Genomic DNA, 18,111 nt, shown 5'->3' with positions numbered 1-18,111 from the left:
AAACAGAGCCAGGCGGTCACATGACCGTCACACGTAAAACCCGATTTAAGCAAGTTAAAAAACCTATTGGGGTGTTACCATTTAGTGGTCAATTGTACGGAATATGTACTGTACTGTGCAATCTACTAATAAAAGTTTCAATCAATCAATCAAAAGTGTAAAGGAAAAAAGACACTTTTTATTTCAACTGTACTTCCCGTCAAAAGCCTAAAGACTGATCGCACAGTTCCTGTCTTCACAATAAAAGTGCCGCTCCATCGCGCCTGCGCTAACAAAATAAGAGTCTCCGAAAGCCAGAGCATACAAGCTAGCAAACTACGGAGTTTGCCGCCAATGTATTTATTGTAAAGTGTATAAAAACGAATATGGAAGCTGGACAAATGAGATGCCAAAAACCAACGAGTTTCATGTGTTAGTGGACAGAAAAGAAGAACTTTTTTTTCTCCTCCATTTGAAAAATGCGGACGTAATCAGCACTACACTGTTTGATTCCAATCAATGCACGCCATCAGAATCAGGTTATACACAACTTATATTCTTGTCTTTATGAAAGATAGGAATCTATATGTTAAACATGCATGTATATTCATTAAAACACCTTTTACATGTCAACAAAAACGGCAAAATAATATAAATTATATACTGTATATATAAATGTATGTATGTATATATATATATATATATATATATATATATATATGATATTTGTGTGTGTATGTATATGATATGTGTGTGTATGTATATGATATGTGTGTGTATGTATATGTATATATGAGGTAGATCACCTTGACTTGGTCATTTATTAAGTAATTGATTAACTTTAAAAATCTTATTGGGGTGTTACCATTTAGTGGTCAATTGTACGGAATATGTACTGTACTATGCAATCTACTAATACAAGTTTTAATCAATCAATCAATCAATCAATCAATCAATCAATCCATCAATGCCTATTGAGCCTATGGTGCTGTTAAGTTATTGTGGCTCAATGTGCCTTAATTTTTTTATTTTAATGTAGTATTATTTAATATATATTATTGTTTTAGTTGCTTAAGAGATATTCCTGGCTCTGAATTTGCTCTTTGCTATTTTTATGTTTTTGTGCATTATTTGTTGCCGTAATCATTAAACAAACAGGTTACTCATCAGTTACTCAGTACTTGAGTAGTTTTTTTCACAACATACTTTTTACTTTTACTCAAGTAAATATTTGGGTGACTACTGCTTACTTTTACTTGAGTAATAAATCTCTAAAGTAACAGTACTCTTACTTGAGTACAATTTCTGGCTACTCTCCCCACCTCTACCGAAAAGGAAAGCATATACTGCAGGTTACAAGCTGGAAGTAGTGAAATACGCAGCAGGAAACGGCAATCGAGCAGCAGAAAGAAAGTTTGGAGTAAACGAGAAACTTTTAAGGGACTTGCGAAAAGCGGAGACTACTATTACGGAAATGAAGAAAACTAAAAAAGCTAATCGCAGGCAAAAAGCTAGGTGGCCACAGCTCGAGGAACAAATTCACAAATGGGTGCTTGAACAACGTGCTGCCGGGAGAGGCTTGTCAACCGTACGGTTAAAAGTTTTAAACTCCATACCTGGCATCATCCCCAGAGGCTTAACCAAAATACTCAAGCCACTTGACATCTCCGTGAATAGGAGCTTTAAGGCAGACTTTTCTGGATGTCATCGGATGGATCGACAAAGCATGGGCTTCAGTGACAACCGAAACCATCCTGTCCGGATTCAGAAAGGCTGGAATAATTGGAACTGCACCTGACGATGACTCTGACGTAAGCGATGTACCGATAGAAGAGGAAGCGGCACATTGTCTTCCTTTGGAGTTGGCAGAATTGTTTAGAAGCGACACCGAAAAGGAAGATTTCATGGCATTTAGCGATCAGGAGTGACGGATTGTTTGGTAAATGTATAGCATGTTCTATAAGTTATAGTTATTTGAATGACTCTTACCATAATATGTTATGTTAACATATCAGGCACGTTCTCAGTTGGTTATTTATGTGTCATATAACAGCCTGTTGTTCACTATTCTTTATTTATTTTAAATTGCCTTTCAAATATCTGTTCTTGTTGGATTTTATCTAATAAATTTCCCCCAAAAATGCGACTTATACTCCAGTGCGACGCATATATGATGTTTTCCTTCTTTTTTATGCATTTTCGGCAGGTGCGACTTATACTCCGGCGCGACTTATGCTCCGAGAAATACGGTAAATATATTACTATTTGTAATTTTCCGTCACCTAAACAAAATTGTAACACAAAAGCATTTTAGCAATAGAAAAATATGCAAAAATTTATTAAAATTCACATGTATGGATGGATGTAAAAAGTATAAATGCAACTGGAATAAAAACTAGGACATAATAAAAATGAGAGTTCACAATTGTATGTATGTACACCAAAACTACTTTACATAGCAGAAAAAATTACCAGAAAAATGAATCAAAATAAATCAATAAAATAAAAATTTATTAATAGTATAATTATATATTCTTTTTTTTTTTTTTTAATAAAAAAACAAGTAAATGCTGCTAGGTTTCCTTTGACTTACCAGAAAATCCGGACCATAAGCCCCTTCTTTTTTCGTTCTCTATTAACTCTGCAAATTAATAAACGGTGCGATTGTAATATGGATTTTTCTTGCCGACTATAATGCAAATACTACACAAAAAAAACAAAAAAAAAAAACAGTTAAATAGTGTATTATTGTTTGTGCTATGCCGCCATCTTTTGGACGAGTTTGCTCACTGCAGGTGCTGGTTCGATCTTAAACCAGTAGTACAAGTGCCATTCCGTCTTCTACTCGTCCATGCGAACGTTCATTCATCACTCCATTTAACATTTGTAAGTGTTACAATATAACTAAATCAATTATTACCTACTAAACATTCCCAGGTGTGATGTATGTAGGAGTGTCTTCATGCACATTTGTCCGTGCCATCGTAAGGTAATCCCGCGAGCGTTGATAGCCTTAGCTAGTATGCTAACACGTTTACGGGTGTCTATGTTAGTATTACAAACTTACAATGGCATTCTTTTTGTATTGTTTCGGTTTTGTAAATTCACCAAAACGTCAATGTGGAGTTATTGAGTCTGTTTAGCTGATTGGAGAGCTAGCTTGCGCAGCTAGTGGGTTCATAAATATGACTTTTGTTTTGTTTGATCAGCCGTTTTACTGTCGTCTTACAGACACCGTTTGGAAATATGTAAATACATATTTACAGGGAGAATAGTCTCCACTGCGGTGTAGACTAATGGGGATCCTTAATAAACTAAACTACAGAATGGTTGTGTGTAAATAACTACTTTCACAACGTATATATCTGCGTTTTATAGACCGTTACGGCTCCAAACAAATGGCTCACAACTTTGAATCGGTTCTCATTTTTGATTTAAAAGAGCCGTTTAAAAGACTTGATACATTGGCGAATGTCACATCTTTAGTTGATTCTTTGTTTAAGACTTAGCTGTGTGTATCCATGACTTAAAAAAAATGCATAAGGCTTACTGTGTTCTTGTGTGTACTGTGATGGTCCATCTGTGGGATGAAAACAGACAGGTCTCCGTTCAGAATTACATCAGCCAGGGCGTTGACGAGGGGATGATAGTGGATGATGAGAAACACCTGGAACGTGGAAAAAACAAATTACAAGGACAACTTTAGAGTGTAAATAATGTGTTAATTCACCTACCAACATTATTGCATGGATATTTATAACATTGAAATATAATTTATTTTGTCCGTTTATCTGCCAGAATTTCATTGGTCGATACCTACGGACTTCCAGGATTCTCAATACTTAATTGATAACATGATAAAAAAAAATGAACTACAAACTTTTAAATTCGCTGTTTTATTGAAGTGTTTCAAAATGTCAAGTATTTAAGAACAGTGTGCGACAACTGAATTTACACATCAGTATCAGCTGCCAAGAGGCAACAAAACATTGAAAAAAGACCAACTGTGTTCTATAACCTCCCACTACTTCAGAACAATGTGCTCATAAAAAACTACATTAACTGATTTTCATTCTAAAAAGTACAGCAGTGGTGTGTAGCCTTTAAGAATATAAAAATAAACAGTATTGTTATTAATATTATTTTAATGTGGTGATAGTGTGACATCATCATGTCATTTGTAATTCAAAAGGCTAATAATAAGGATAAACAGACACATTTTTGTTATTATTATCAAAATTTCAGCCTTTTCTCATCACGTTGTATCTTTTTGCTGTATTTTTACATTGTTGCTGTTTTTTTTTTTATGTGCCATACAGAAGAAGTGTGTTCAGCAAATGTCAACCAGGCCCCACTTTGCCTTCCTGGTGAAAGAAGTACAGTGTTCAAAGTAATATTGTCCCAAAACCAATATTTTTGTACCGGTACCAAAATGTATTTGGATATTTTTCGGTAATTTTTTAAATAATGAGGACCACAAAAAATTGCATGATTAGCTATATTTTAACAAAAAATCTTACGGTACACTAAATATATGTTTATTATTGCAAGTTTGTCCTGAAATAAAATAGTAAACATACTAAACTATTTGTCTTTTAGTTGTAAGTAGTGTTGTCCTGACACCAAAATTATTTAGATACTGGTACCAAAATTATTTAGATACTGGTACCGGTACCAACATTTTTTGATACTTTTCGGTACTTTTCCAAATAAAGACCACAAAAAATTACTTTATTAGCTTTATTTCAACAAAAAAAATCTCAGGGTAGATTATACATATGATTTTTATTGCAAGTTTGTTCTTAAATAAAATAGTGTACATACAAGACAACTTGTCTTTTATTGGTAAGTAAGCAAACAGGGGCTCCTAATTGGTCTGCTGATGTATGCAGTAACATATTGTGCCGTTTATCATTCTATTATTTTGTCAACATTATTAAGGACAAGTGGTAGAAAATGAATTATTAATCTACTTGTTCATTTACTTTTAATATCTGCTTACTTTCTCTTTTAACATGTTTTTTCTACACTTCTGTTAAAATGTAATAATCACTTATTCTTCTGTTTTGGGCGACACCACAAATTTGGGTATCAATCCGATACCAAGTAGTTACATGTCATATTCAAAGTCCTCATGTGTCCAGATACATATTTCTTGAGTTTATAAAAATAATACGAATAAAAAACAAACTAAAGAAGATGTTGTGATGCCAAAAAATATTGACGTAATCATTGTGGTATCGACTAGATACGCTACTGTACTTGGTATCATTACAGTGGATGTTAGGTTTCGATCCTTAAATGGCGTTTGTTTACATTTTGACACCGGTGAGCAACGGTGTGTAGTGAAGCAAGTTTAGCTATTCCTCTTGTAGTGAAGCAAGTTTAGCTATTCCTCGTCATGCAGGAATGATACTTTTAAGAAACGTACTTTATTTGTCACCTTGGAGACGAGGATTACTGATTTAGAAGTAGCTAAAATACTGCCGACTGGGGATGGATGTTAGCTGCTAGCTAGCTAGCCATGCCACAAAGCACCTCTTTCTGAAGGTGTTTCAGTGTTATAACTTCACCTTTATTTTTAGTTTTTAAAGGGGAACATTATCACCAGACCTATGTAAGCGTCAATTTATACCTTGATGGTGCAGAAAAAAGACCATATATTTTTTTAACCGATTTCCGAACTCTAAATGGGTGAATTTTGGCAAATTAAACGCCTTTCTGTTTATCGCTCTGGAGGCGATGACGTCAGAATGTGACGTCGCCGAGGTAATACGGCCGCCATTTTCATTTTCAACACATTGTAAACATTGGGTCTCAGCTCTCTTATTTTCCGTTTTTTCGACAATTTTTTGGAACCTTGGGAGACATCATGCCTCGTCGGTGTGTTCTCGGAGGGTGTAACCACACTAACAGGGAGGGATTCAAGTTGCACCACTGGCCCGAAGATGCGAAAGTGTCTTCCGCCAGTCCCCCATTGAATGTGCTGGAGTGTCTCCACATTTTACCGGCGATGACAGACATGACACAGAGATGTATGGATAACCTGCAGATGCATTTGCAACGATAAAGTCAACGAAATCACAAAGGTGAATTTTGTTGATGTTGACTTATGTGCTAATCAGACATTTTTGGTCGCTAATCAATGCTAACATGCTACGTTAATCGACGCTAACATGCTATTTACCGGCGGTGCTAAAGCAGACTTGGGACAGAGATGTATGGATAACCTGCAGATGCATTTGCAACTATATTACGTTTCCTTCCACCCACATTTAATGCGAAAAAAACACTTACCAATCAACGGATTTAAGTTGCTCCAGTGTCACAAGATCCGAAAGTCCTGATCGTTTGGTCCGCAAATTTTACTGGCGATGCTAACGCAGCTATTCGGCCATGCTATGGCTATGAATAGTGTCAATAGCTATTCGCTCAATAGCTTCAGTTTCTTCAATACTTTCATACTCCAACCATCCGTTTCAATACTTGCGTAATCGGTTGAATCGCTTAAACCGCTGAAATCCGAGTCTGAATCCGAGCTAATGTCGCTATATCTTGCTGTGCTATTCGCCATTGTTTGTTTACATTGGCAGCACTGTATGACATCACAGGGAAATGGATAGTCGCATCGCAAATAGCGAAAATCGAGCACTTTAAAGCTTTTTTTAGGGATATTCGGAGACCGGTAAAATTTAAAAAAAAAAATTAAAAAAATACAACAAGCCACTGGGAACTGATTTTTATTGTTTTTAACCCTTTTGAAATTGTGATAATGTTCCCCTTTAAGCCAAAATGTGTCCGTTCTCCCTTTCTGTCTACAACTTATGTCTGCTTGTAAGTACACTGTGTGTGTGTACGCTGCCCAACATGCTCCTCTGCTCGTAAAACCAACAACATAACGTGACGACAACTCAAATTGTTTTTCCCAAATTCTTTCGGTCTTCAGGCTAGGCTCTTCTAAAGATCCCAAAATCTCATTTTAAAACCTGTGGAGACTTGATATTCCAGGCTATAGCTCCCAGACTCTGGAACACTCTGCACCAGTCCCTCCATGATCTTGACTGTGCTAACACTTTTAAGAAACATTTGAAAACTTCTCTTTTTTGCAAAGTTTTTAGTTAATGCACCTTTTAATTTATCATTTGTATCCACTTTTTATCCTTTTAATGATGTTGCCCCTGTTGTTTTCATTCAATTGTTGTTTTACAAACCCCAAAACCAGTGAAATTGGCCCTTTGTGTATATTATAAATAAAAACAGAATACAATGATTTGCTAATCCTTTTCAACTTATATTCAATTGAATAGACTGCAAAGACAAGATATTTAATGTTCACACTGAGAAACTTCATTTTTTGCAAACATTAGCTCATTTGGAATTTGATGCCTGCAACATGTTTCAAAAAAGATGGCACAAGTGGAAAAAAAAGACTGAGAAAATTGAGGAATGCTCATTAAACACTTATTTGGAACATCCCACAGGTGAACGGGCTAATTGGGAACAGGTCGGTGCCATGATTGGGTATAAAAGCAGCTTCCGTGAAAATGCTCAGTCTTTCACAAACAAATTGTTAAACAGTTTAAGAACAACATTTCTCAACGAGCTATTGCAAGGAATTTAGGGATTTCACCATCTACGGTCTGTAATATCATCAAAGGGTTCAAAGTATCTAGAGAGATCACTGCCTGTATGCAACAAGGCCGAAAACCAAAGTGACCTTCGATCCCTCAGGCAGTATTGCATCAGAGTGACATCAATGTGTAAAGGATATCACCACATGGGCTCAGGACCATTTCAGAGAACCACTGTCAGTAACTACAGTTGGTCGCTACAACTGTAAATGCAAGTTAAAACTCTACTATGCAAAGCCAAAGCCATGTATCAACAACACCCAGAAACGCCACCGGGATCGCTAAGCCCGGGCTCATTAAAAATGGACTGATGCAATGTGGAAAAGTGTTCTGTGGTCTGACGAGTCCACATTTCAAATTGATTTTGGAAACTGGATTTCATCTCCTCTGGACGAAAGAGGAAAAGAACCATCCGGAATGTTATAAGCGCAAAGTTGAAAAGCCAGCATCTGTGATGGTATGGGTCTGTATTAGTGCCCAAGTCATGGGTAACTTACACATCTGTGAAGGCACTATTAATGCTGAAAGGTACATACAGGTTTTGGAGCAATATATGTTGCCATCCATACAACATATTTTTCATGGACGATTTCCGCAAGACAATGCCAAGCCACATTCTGCATGTGTTACAATAGCGTGGCTTTGTAGTAAAAGAGTGCGAGTACTAGAGTGGCCTGCCTGTAGTCCAGACTTGTCTCCCATTGAAAATCTGTGGCGCAATATGAAGCCTAAAATACGACAACGGAGATTCCGGACTGTTGAACAACTCACCTCACCTCACCTCACCTCACCTCACCTCACCTCACCTCCCTCCCTCCCTCCCTCCCTCCCTCCCTCCCTCCCTCCCTCCCTCCCTCACTCACTCACTCAATCAATCAATTCCTTTATTGTCATTGTCATAATAACACTTAAATAAATAAATAAATGGGTTGTACTTGTATAGCGCTTTTCTACCTTCAAGGTACTCAAAGCGCTTTGACACTACCACATTTACCCATTCACACACACATTCACACACTGATGGAGGGAGCTGCCATACAAGGCGCCAACCAGCACCCATCAGGAGCAAGGGTGAAGTGTCTTGCTTAGGACACAACGGACGTGACGAGGTTGGTATTAGGTGGGATTTGAACCAGGGACCCTCAGGTTGCGCACGGCCACTCTTCCACTGCGCCACGCCGTCCCTAAGTCTAACATGTCAACGAGATTTTGTTTGAGCTTTGTCTAACGGTATAGAAACTGCATTGATGTGCAGGTTGACCATAGTTTACAGTTTACCATTGTCAAGAAGATCATGTATGGAGGGGTGTGGAAACAGTCAGATGTCTGATGGGTGTTGCATTGATGTTGCAGCAATGCAATGTCCAGGGCACAATTATGGAGGTGGTGAAGAGTGAGGTAATAAGATGGTTGGGGGAAGTAAAGGGGCAAGCTGTTTATTTAGCAGTCTCACAGCCTTGGGGATACAGAATGTGGTGGTCCTGGCACGAATCGATCTATACCTCCTTCCAGAGGGTAGCAGGTTGAAGAGGCCATATGTGCTGGGTGGTATAGATCGTATGTTATGGTCACCTCTAAAAATTTGAATTGTTTGACCCTTTCTACGAGATTGTTATTAAGTAAAAGTGGAGCGTGTTTTTTCTCCCCTTTCCTGCAGAAGCCTACAATTAGATCTTTGGTTTTGTTAGTGTTAAGAACCAAGTTGTTTTTAGCACACCATGAAGCCAGCGAAACTGTACATCAAGCAAGAATGGGAAATAATTCCGCCTGAAAAGCTTCAAAAATTGGTCTCCTCAGTTCCCAAACGTTTACTTAGTGTTGTTAAAAGAAAAGGCCACGTAACACAGTGGTAAAAATGCCCCTGTGACAACTTTTTTGCAAAGTGTTGCTGCCATTAAATTCTAAGTTAATGATTATTTGCAAAAAAAAATTGGTTTCTCAGTTGGAACATTAAATATCTTGTCTTTGCAGTCTATTCAATTGAATATAAGTTGAAAAGGATTTGCAATTCATTGTATTGTTTTTATTTACCATTTACACAAAGGGCCAACTTCACTGCTTTTGGGTTTTGTACATTCTATCAGCATTTCAGTTTAACTTCAGCATTGGAGCATTCACACACAATTCCTTAAGGAATAATCTCTTCTAGATCACATTTAAATTTGATTTTTATGGAGAAATTTGCTTCACGATACGGACTTTTCGATTTGTGAAGCCTGTGCAAGAACCAATGAAGTTCATAAATGGAGGTTCCACTGTAAGTGTAAGTTTTGAATGACATTTAAACACAACCCATAGATGGCGGTCTATATGTATTATGTCATTTAGTCATGAAATGTGTGCACACTTGTGTTGCCTACTTGAGACAGCAGGTACAGGGACACCTGAGGGTTGATTTTTCGCTCTTCAGGCTGCAAAAAAGAAGAAAAAGACACAGTTGGGGTCACAGTGTCATCTAAGACTCAGTTTGAACTACTTGTCCAGAATAGCAGCTTACCGTTTCATGGCTAACCAAAGAGTAGACATAGAGCGGTAAGAAGAGGCGGTTTAGGAGGTGGTCCGTCAGAACATCATTGAGGAATTCACAGTTGATGATGAGGATGTCGTTCAGATAGTGAAGGTGGTCAAGGTGCTCTGCTACCAAGTCGCTTAACTTGCCTCGGTTTTTGTGCCTGGGAAATAGCAGGCAACAAATTCAAGTTCTTCTAGATCAGTGGTTCTTAATCGGGGTTTGATCGAACCCTGAGGGTTCGATGAGTCGACCTCAGGGGTTCGGCCGAGGTCAAAACACACCCGACTCTTCGTGCAAATACAAACTTCTCCCTTTTGGCATATTACGGATACGGCAACAGCTGATTGATTTGCAGGTGTGTAATTTGTTGTAAGTTTATGCACCGTCTTAGTTTTGTTGTTTGAACAAGGTGATGTTCATGCATGGTTCATTTTATGCACCAGTAAAAAAAAATATGGTAACACTATAGTATTGGGAACATATTCACCATTAATTAGTTGCTTATTAACATGCAAATTAGTAACATATTGGCTCTTAACTAGTCATTAGGTACTAATTAATGCCTTATTCGGTATGGCCTTATTATAACCCTGACCCTAACCCTAACCCTAACCAAATAACTCTAAATTAAGTCTTTATTACTTAGAATATGTTTCCCTAGTGTACAAAAAACTCTAAATTAAGTCTTTGTTACTTAAAATATGTTCCCCATACTAAAGTGTTACCAAAAACATACAACATTGTCTTGAATCTGAAAAAAAACAACATTTTATTTTTCACTAAAAAAGGGTTCAATGAATGCGCATATGAAACTAGTGGGCTTTGGTACCTCCAACAAGGTTAAGAACCACTGTTCTAGATATAATGGGTTAGCCTGAACACTGCAGGCCAAAAGTAGAACATCTGAGGAAATGGATAAAGAAAGGCTTACTCTTCATCTGTCTGCACGCACTTGTCCAGTTCGATGACATGGCTGCCGATGAACCAGACCAAGTTGCTGAAATATGGCACCGCCGTCTTATCTCGGATGTAGTGCAGCATGTGCTGGTTGTCCACTACACACAGGAGGCGGTCACAAAGACTGATTCTTGTTTTCAACCACTTTTACATTCACACACAACACTTGATGACAGGAGAAAGGAACAAAGAGTGACAGATATGTGAAGAAATACAAAAATAATCATACAAATCTATGGGAGCCTAAAGGTAAGTCGTAGTAATGAGATAAAAGGCTGAAAATATGAGATAAGAAAGTCGAAGTTATGAGATTCAGTCAAAATTATTGAATAGAAAGTTGTAATTAAGATAAGTCAAAATTATGAGAAAAAAATCATTGTTAGATTAAAAAAAAAAAAGGAAATTATGCGATGACAAGTCGCAATTATTAGATAAGTTCTAATGAGATCAAAGTTAGAATTATGAAAAAAAAGTCAGAATTATGAGATAAGAGTTATAATTATGGGATAAAAAGTCACAATTATGAAATATAAAGTTGAAATTATGAGATAAAAAGTCATAATCATTATTTCTTATCTCAAAATTCCTGAGACTATTGTGTAAAACATTTCACAATTTTTCATCTTGTACTTGTCACTTTTTATCCCAAAATTTGAACTTTTTATCTTATAATTATGTCTTTTGTCTAATAATTTATTTTCCTTATATAAATTTAAACTTTTTATCTCATAATTTTAACTTTTGTCTATTAATTTTGGCTTTCTTATCTCATAATTTTGACTTATCTAAATTTCAACTTTTTATCTCATACTTACGATTATTAAACTCATAATGTTGACTTTTTAATCTATTAATTTCTACTTTCTGAGTTCATGGTTTCTACTATGTATCTAATAATTCTGATTTACCACTGGGGTATTTGTTTTTGTTTTATACTGGCGGAAACCGGCTTCCATAAAAATCTGACTAATTAAGAAAAATTAAGAAAAAATAATTTGTTGTTAGTTGGATGCCTTTAAACATTAACATTGTTATGGTTGAAGTTCATTTTAAACATGATTAGAACATTTTGATATGATACATCATATGATATTATCAGTTTTTTTTACATGTCTGAAAAGGAGTAGGAAGAAGCAGAGCTTATTTAATCATACCCCTTTTCTACCTTATAGCAATTGCACTTCCTGTTCTTCATTTGTACATCAGTTCATTGTGAATACAACAGTACTCTACATAAATAGTTAAGTCAGTGGTTATTCACATAATGATAATAATAATATATCATTTTCAATAAGTTCAATATGTTTGTCTTAATTCTTCCTTGTTTGTAAATACTTTTAGTTTCTTAAACTGCATCATAATACATTGTTTAAACTATGTGCTTAATCTATTCCATAATTGAATTCCACATACAATTATACTAAATGTTTGAAGTGTTGAATGTGCATACATGTTTTAAGTTATTTACTGGTGAAAAGAATAGATACAAATTCTTGGCTAGCATCATTTTGTGGCGGAGAAACTGATAAATGAAGCATAAAAGAGATAATTGGAAGTGTTATATTGAAATATTATCAAACCAAAATAAGAACCAAAATACAGAGAAACAGGAAAAAGAGAGTTGTTCCAAGAACTGAAAAAAACAACAAGGAGGAAGGGATGCACATTCTTCTGTATGAATGTAGGAGGAAGTAGATTGATGACATCACATTACACTCACACATAAAACACGTCTGGGTATCAAGAAAACTAACGTGTCAGCTTTGAAGACTATTTTGGCGTCCAATTCTGTCTCGTAGAAAACATTTTAAGCTTTTTATGTTCATGTTTGGAGTGATGCCAATTGTTGGAATTGCTTTCAGGAATACCCAGACGAGTGCAAGACTGAATGAATGGAACCAACTTACATGACACTGCAGTTAGGCAGGTGGGGCGCACGGGAGTGGGAGTGTGTGTGTGTGTGTGTGTGGGGGGGTGGGGGGCAGAGATGGGGAGGGGGAGGAGTTAGAGGAGCAGGGAGAGGAGTGAGAAAGAGGAAGAGGAAGGGAGAAGAGGGAGGGGAGTGAGAGGATGGAGAGAAGTGAGAGGAGGAAGAGGAAGGGAGAGGAGGAAAAGGAGTGAGAAGAGTACGAGGAAGGGAGAGGACGGAGGGAAATGAGAGTAGGGAGAGGAGTGAGATGAGGAAGAGGGAGGGAGAGGAGGGCGGGGAGTGAGAGGAGGAAGAGGAAGGGAGAGGAAGGAGGGGAGTGAGAGGAGGAAGAGGAAGGGGGGGAGGGGGGAGAGGAGTGAGAGGAGGAAGAAAAGGGAGAGGAAGGGAGAGGGGGGAGATGAGAGTGAGGTGTGAGAGGAGAGAGAGGAGCAGAGGAGGGAAAGGAGTGAAAGGAAGGGAAAGGAGTGAGAGGAGAAAGAGAAGGGACAGGAAGGGAGAGGAAGGAGAGGGAGGGAGATAAAGGTAGAAAAGGGAGGGGAGGGAGAGGAAGGAGTGGAGTAAGAGGAGGGGGAGAGGGAGAGGGGGGACCGAAGTGAGAGGAGGGAGAGGAGGGAGAGGAAGGGAGAGGAGGGAGTAGAAGAAACAAACAGAGAGTTAATGTAAATACTGTAAAGAGTAGATAGAGGCTGTGAGAAACATCATCAATGATTAAAAAACACAAACTGCAAACATGAAGTCTGGAAGATGACTTTCTTGTTATGGTACTGAGAAGTGATGTCATTATTATTGTTAGGGTACTGAGAAGTGATGTCATTATTCTTGTTATGGTACTGATAATTGATGTGAATATCAACACAATCATGTTCCAGCGTTGCAGGATCCATCGTCACAAAGCAGAAGCATTAAAGCAAGAGTGTCAAACGTGTTTTCCTTGTAGGCCACATTGTCATTGAAGGACCGCTTGTATCCTAAATTCCAGACTATAAACCACTACTTTTTTACAACCCAGCCACTAAAAAGGGTGCAGCAAATTTCTGGATTTTTTTCCCCCACTGACGGCCATAATGCAAATAGTTTTCATTAAGCACATGCAAATGGTGCGTTATTGTTGGTGCTACAGTGCCACCTTTTGTACGAGTTTGCTCACTGCACGTGATGCTCGGTTAACTTTGACACTATTTACTGCTGTGAAGTGCCTTGAACCGGAAGTTAAAGTGCCGTTCCGTCTCCTAATTGTCCAGAGCGTAGCTACTCGTATGGATTCTTCATTCATCACTCCAAGCAACATTTGTAAATTTTACAATATAACTAAAACAAGTCTTACTCACTAGAGCGTCCCATGTGTGATGTCTGGAGGAGTGTTTTCATGCATATTTGTACGTGCTATTGTAATGTAATCAAGCTAGCATTATTAGCAATAGCTAATATGCTAACATGTTTACGAGTGTCTGTGTTCGTATTATTAACTTACAACGGCATCCTTTTTGTATTTTTTCAGTTTCACAAATTTCTCAGTAAATTCACAGAAACATTGAGTCTGTTTAGCTGATTAGAGAGCTAGCTTGCACAGCTAGTGGGTCCATGACGATGATTTCTGTTTTGTTCGATCAGCCATTTTACTGCCATGTTACAGACAACGTTTGAAAACAATTAAGGTAAATATTTCTGTGTAAATAACTAATTTCAAGACAGATATAACTGCGACTTATAGTTCGGTGTGGCTAATATATGGAAAAATATGTTTTTTTTCTACAATTTAGTAGGTGTGGTTTCACTCTATAGTCTGGGAAATACGGTAGATATATTTTCTAAGGACTGTAACAAAAAATCTGTAGATTTTACAGTAAAAAAAATGGCAACGCAATCAGCAGAATTTTAGTGTTGTTTTTTTTTCAAAATATTACTGTAAGAAGAAAAACAGTATCACTGTTTCTTTACGATAAAAAACTGGCAGCTTCGTCACCAAACTTTACTGTAAAATTCATGGTAGAATTGAAGACATATTACTGTAAATGGAAAAACAGTACGAGTGTTTTTATTTTTTTTATTTTGGCAACTGGCATTTTTTTAATGTAAGAAACAACTGTGGAACTATTTTTCCATTTAAGTAATACACAGTAAAAAATAAAAACCAGAGATTTTAGCGTAAAAATTGGTCGCTCAGTTGACATAATTTTAAAATAAAAAACAGTGGTGGGTTTTTTTTCAATTTACTACGGGTGTATCGGTGTAATAGATTGAAAATTTTAAGATATGATAATGATGTATATTTGTTGCAATATTGGATAATGGTAACCTTTAAAATGTATGTAATTTCATGCAGTACATGTATGCTTTGGAAATGGAAATTAATAATACTTTTAGTAAGAAAAGATAAAGTACTTTATGGACACATTATTTCCAGGCGGTGCGGGCCATATGAAATGACCTCAAGGCCTGGGGCCAGATGTGGCCCCAGGCCTTGAGTTTGACACCCGTGCATTAAACACTTCCATGTTTAACATTGCAGTGATGGGGAAAAAACAAACTAAAACCAGAGTGTTACAAGATTAAGTAACAATGTTGGCACAGAAAGAGCAGTTAAGAAACAGAGTGCACTTTCTTGCAACCATGGATGACAAGTTGACTGGATGACAGCACATAAATAAATAATTGAAGGACAACCCACACATTGAGTGCCATCTACTGCAGAGGTGTCCAAACCTTTGCCACTGAGGCCCGCACACTGAAAATTTAGAGGTCTGCAAATGTTATCATAGGTACACTTCAACTGTGAGAGACAGAATGTGGAAAAAAAAGTCCAGGATTCACATTTTAGGAATTTTAAATAATGTATTTGTAAATTATCGTGGAAAATAAATATTGGGTCAACCATTCAAAGCTCTCACTGATGGAAGAAGGTTTTGGCTCAAAATCTGAGGATACATGGCCCCATTCATTCTTTCCATAACACGGAGCAGTCGTCAAGTCCCCTTAGCAGAAAAACAGCCCCAAAGCATGAAGTTTCCACCCCCATGCTTCACAGTAGGTCTGGTGTTCTTAGGATTCAACTCAGTATTTTTCTTCCTCCAAACACGACGAGTTGAGTTTATACAGAAAAGTTCTATTTTGGTTTCATCTGACCACATGACATTCTCCCAATCCTCTGCTGTATCATCCATGTGTTCTCTGGCAAACTTCAGACGGGAATGGACATGCACTGGCTTAAGCAGGGGGACACGTCTGGCACTGCAGGATTTGATTCCCAGTCGGCATAGTGTGTTACTGATGGTAACCTTTGTTACTTTGGTCCAAGCTCTCTGCAGGTCATTCACCAGGTCCCCCCGTGTGGTTCTGGGATTTTTGCTCACCGTTCTCATGATCATTTTGACCCCAAGGGATGAGATCTTGCGTGGAGCCCCAGATCGAGGGAGATTATCAGTGGTCTTGTATGTCTTCCATTTTCTGATAATGGCTCCAACAGTTGATTTTTTCACACCAAGCTGCTTGCCTATTGTAGATTCACTCTTCCCAGTCTGGTGCAGGTCTTCAATTCTTTTCCTGGTGTCCTTTGACCGCTCTTTGGTCTTGGCCATAGTGGAGTTTGGAGTCTGACTGTTTGAGGCTGTGGACAGGTGTCTTTTATACAGATAACGAGTTCAAACAGGTTCCATTACTACAGGTAACGAGTGGGGGACAGAATAGCTTCTTAAAGAAGAAGTTACAGGTCTGTGAGAGCCAGAGATTGTCCTTGTTTGAAGTGACCAAATACCTTTTTTCCACCATAATTTACAAATAAATTCCTAAAATGTGAATTTCTGGATTTTTTTCCCCCCACATTCTGTCTCTTACAGTTGAAGTGTACCTATGATGAAAATTACATACCTCTGTCATCATTTTAAGTGGGAGAACTTGCACAATCGGTGGCTGACTAAATACTTTTTTGCCCCACTGTGTATATATATACATATATATACAGTATATATTAGGGCTGGGCAACGATAAAAAATTTTAATCGAAGTTAATCGCACTATTTCTCTGATTAATCGCGATTAACTGCATTGTATACGCAAAGCCCAATAATGAATTCAAAAGTAGTGTGTAGTGCACCTTTATTGGGATATTCCCCCACATGAACAAAAGCGCCAAAACATTCATTGTGCAAACACAATTTAAATCAGTCCTTGTTAAACAGTAGCAGTTAAATAGCATATTTTATGAAAATCAACTCAAAAAATGTAAATACAAACATTTAAGCTTATTACTACCACTGCCAGGGTATTTAAGTTATCCTGTTTGTTATGCAAAATAAATATAATCTACATCCAAATGTCTGAGCCACAATCATAACATCTGAACAGGCAATTTCTGAGGTAACAGCAGAAACATTTTTTTTATCAGGGATCTTATGTTTAAAAAACCTATATTATAGGTAGTAGGCTGTTTTAGGGAATTTTTGATCAAATTATCCGTAGTAGCAATATTAATAATGTTGTGTTTATTCTGCGTAGTGCACTTAAAATAATTATGACCATATCTAGGAATTGATATGATGGGAATTTTCCGATTGTTTGCTTAGTGCTTTGATAAACTGAACGCATCATATACATGGTACTATATTGTCATGTTATGAGCCAGGGAATAAAATAACTACCCTACCCAGCATGCAACAGGAGTGACGAGCATGCGCGGTAGCGCGGTATAGGTTGTGTCGCCATGATGGCATCTTGTATGTTGTGATATGCACGCTCTGAAAACAAACGTTAAGAACTCAGCCAACACTCCTCGTCTGCATGATTGATAAATAGACAGACAACACATATACTCGGCTGCTTCACAGGCCGCTGGATGTAGCCGGCAAAGTATTCCCATGCTAGCTAGCCGGTCTAGCAAGCACGTGTCATTCAGTCCAAAACGGCCCAATCTATCCACATTCAGAAATGTCTGGCGGTCGTAAGTGATCCCGGAGTGACCACGCTGTAAGCCAGCCATGAAATTTGCAGAATTGTCCGGTATTTTTGCCAAATGTTCCATCTTTACCAAGAGCCCCTCGACGCCGGGCGATGCCATCTTGTTAAGAAAAGGCGTTAACAAAATAAAAGCATGTAAACAACATACGCAAA

The 18,111-nt window shown here is 37.6% G+C and overlaps 1 protein-coding gene across 2 annotated transcripts in view; it reads right to left on the bottom strand.

Moving 5' to 3' along the window:
* The window catches only part of clec16a (C-type lectin domain containing 16A), a 139,277-nt gene that overhangs the window by 95,549 nt on the left and 25,617 nt on the right, over positions 1-18,111 (bottom strand). For both annotated transcript variants that reach the window (XM_061905873.1, XM_061905874.1), the window contains exons 6-9: positions 11,054-11,177; positions 10,108-10,282; positions 9,971-10,021; positions 3,530-3,646 (exon numbers count right to left, since the gene is read on the bottom strand). In XM_061905873.1, the coding sequence (XP_061761857.1) occupies positions 3,530-3,646; positions 9,971-10,021; positions 10,108-10,282; positions 11,054-11,177 (467 nt within the window). The remainder of the gene's footprint in view (positions 1-3,529; positions 3,647-9,970; positions 10,022-10,107; positions 10,283-11,053; positions 11,178-18,111) is intronic.

This window comes from Nerophis ophidion, linkage group LG07 (genome assembly GCF_033978795.1).
Source record: "Nerophis ophidion isolate RoL-2023_Sa linkage group LG07, RoL_Noph_v1.0, whole genome shotgun sequence".
Classification (NCBI taxonomy): domain Eukaryota; kingdom Metazoa; phylum Chordata; class Actinopteri; order Syngnathiformes; family Syngnathidae; genus Nerophis; species Nerophis ophidion.
Note: the sequence above shows the minus strand (reverse complement) of the source record. Positions and strands in the feature narration are given on the sequence as shown.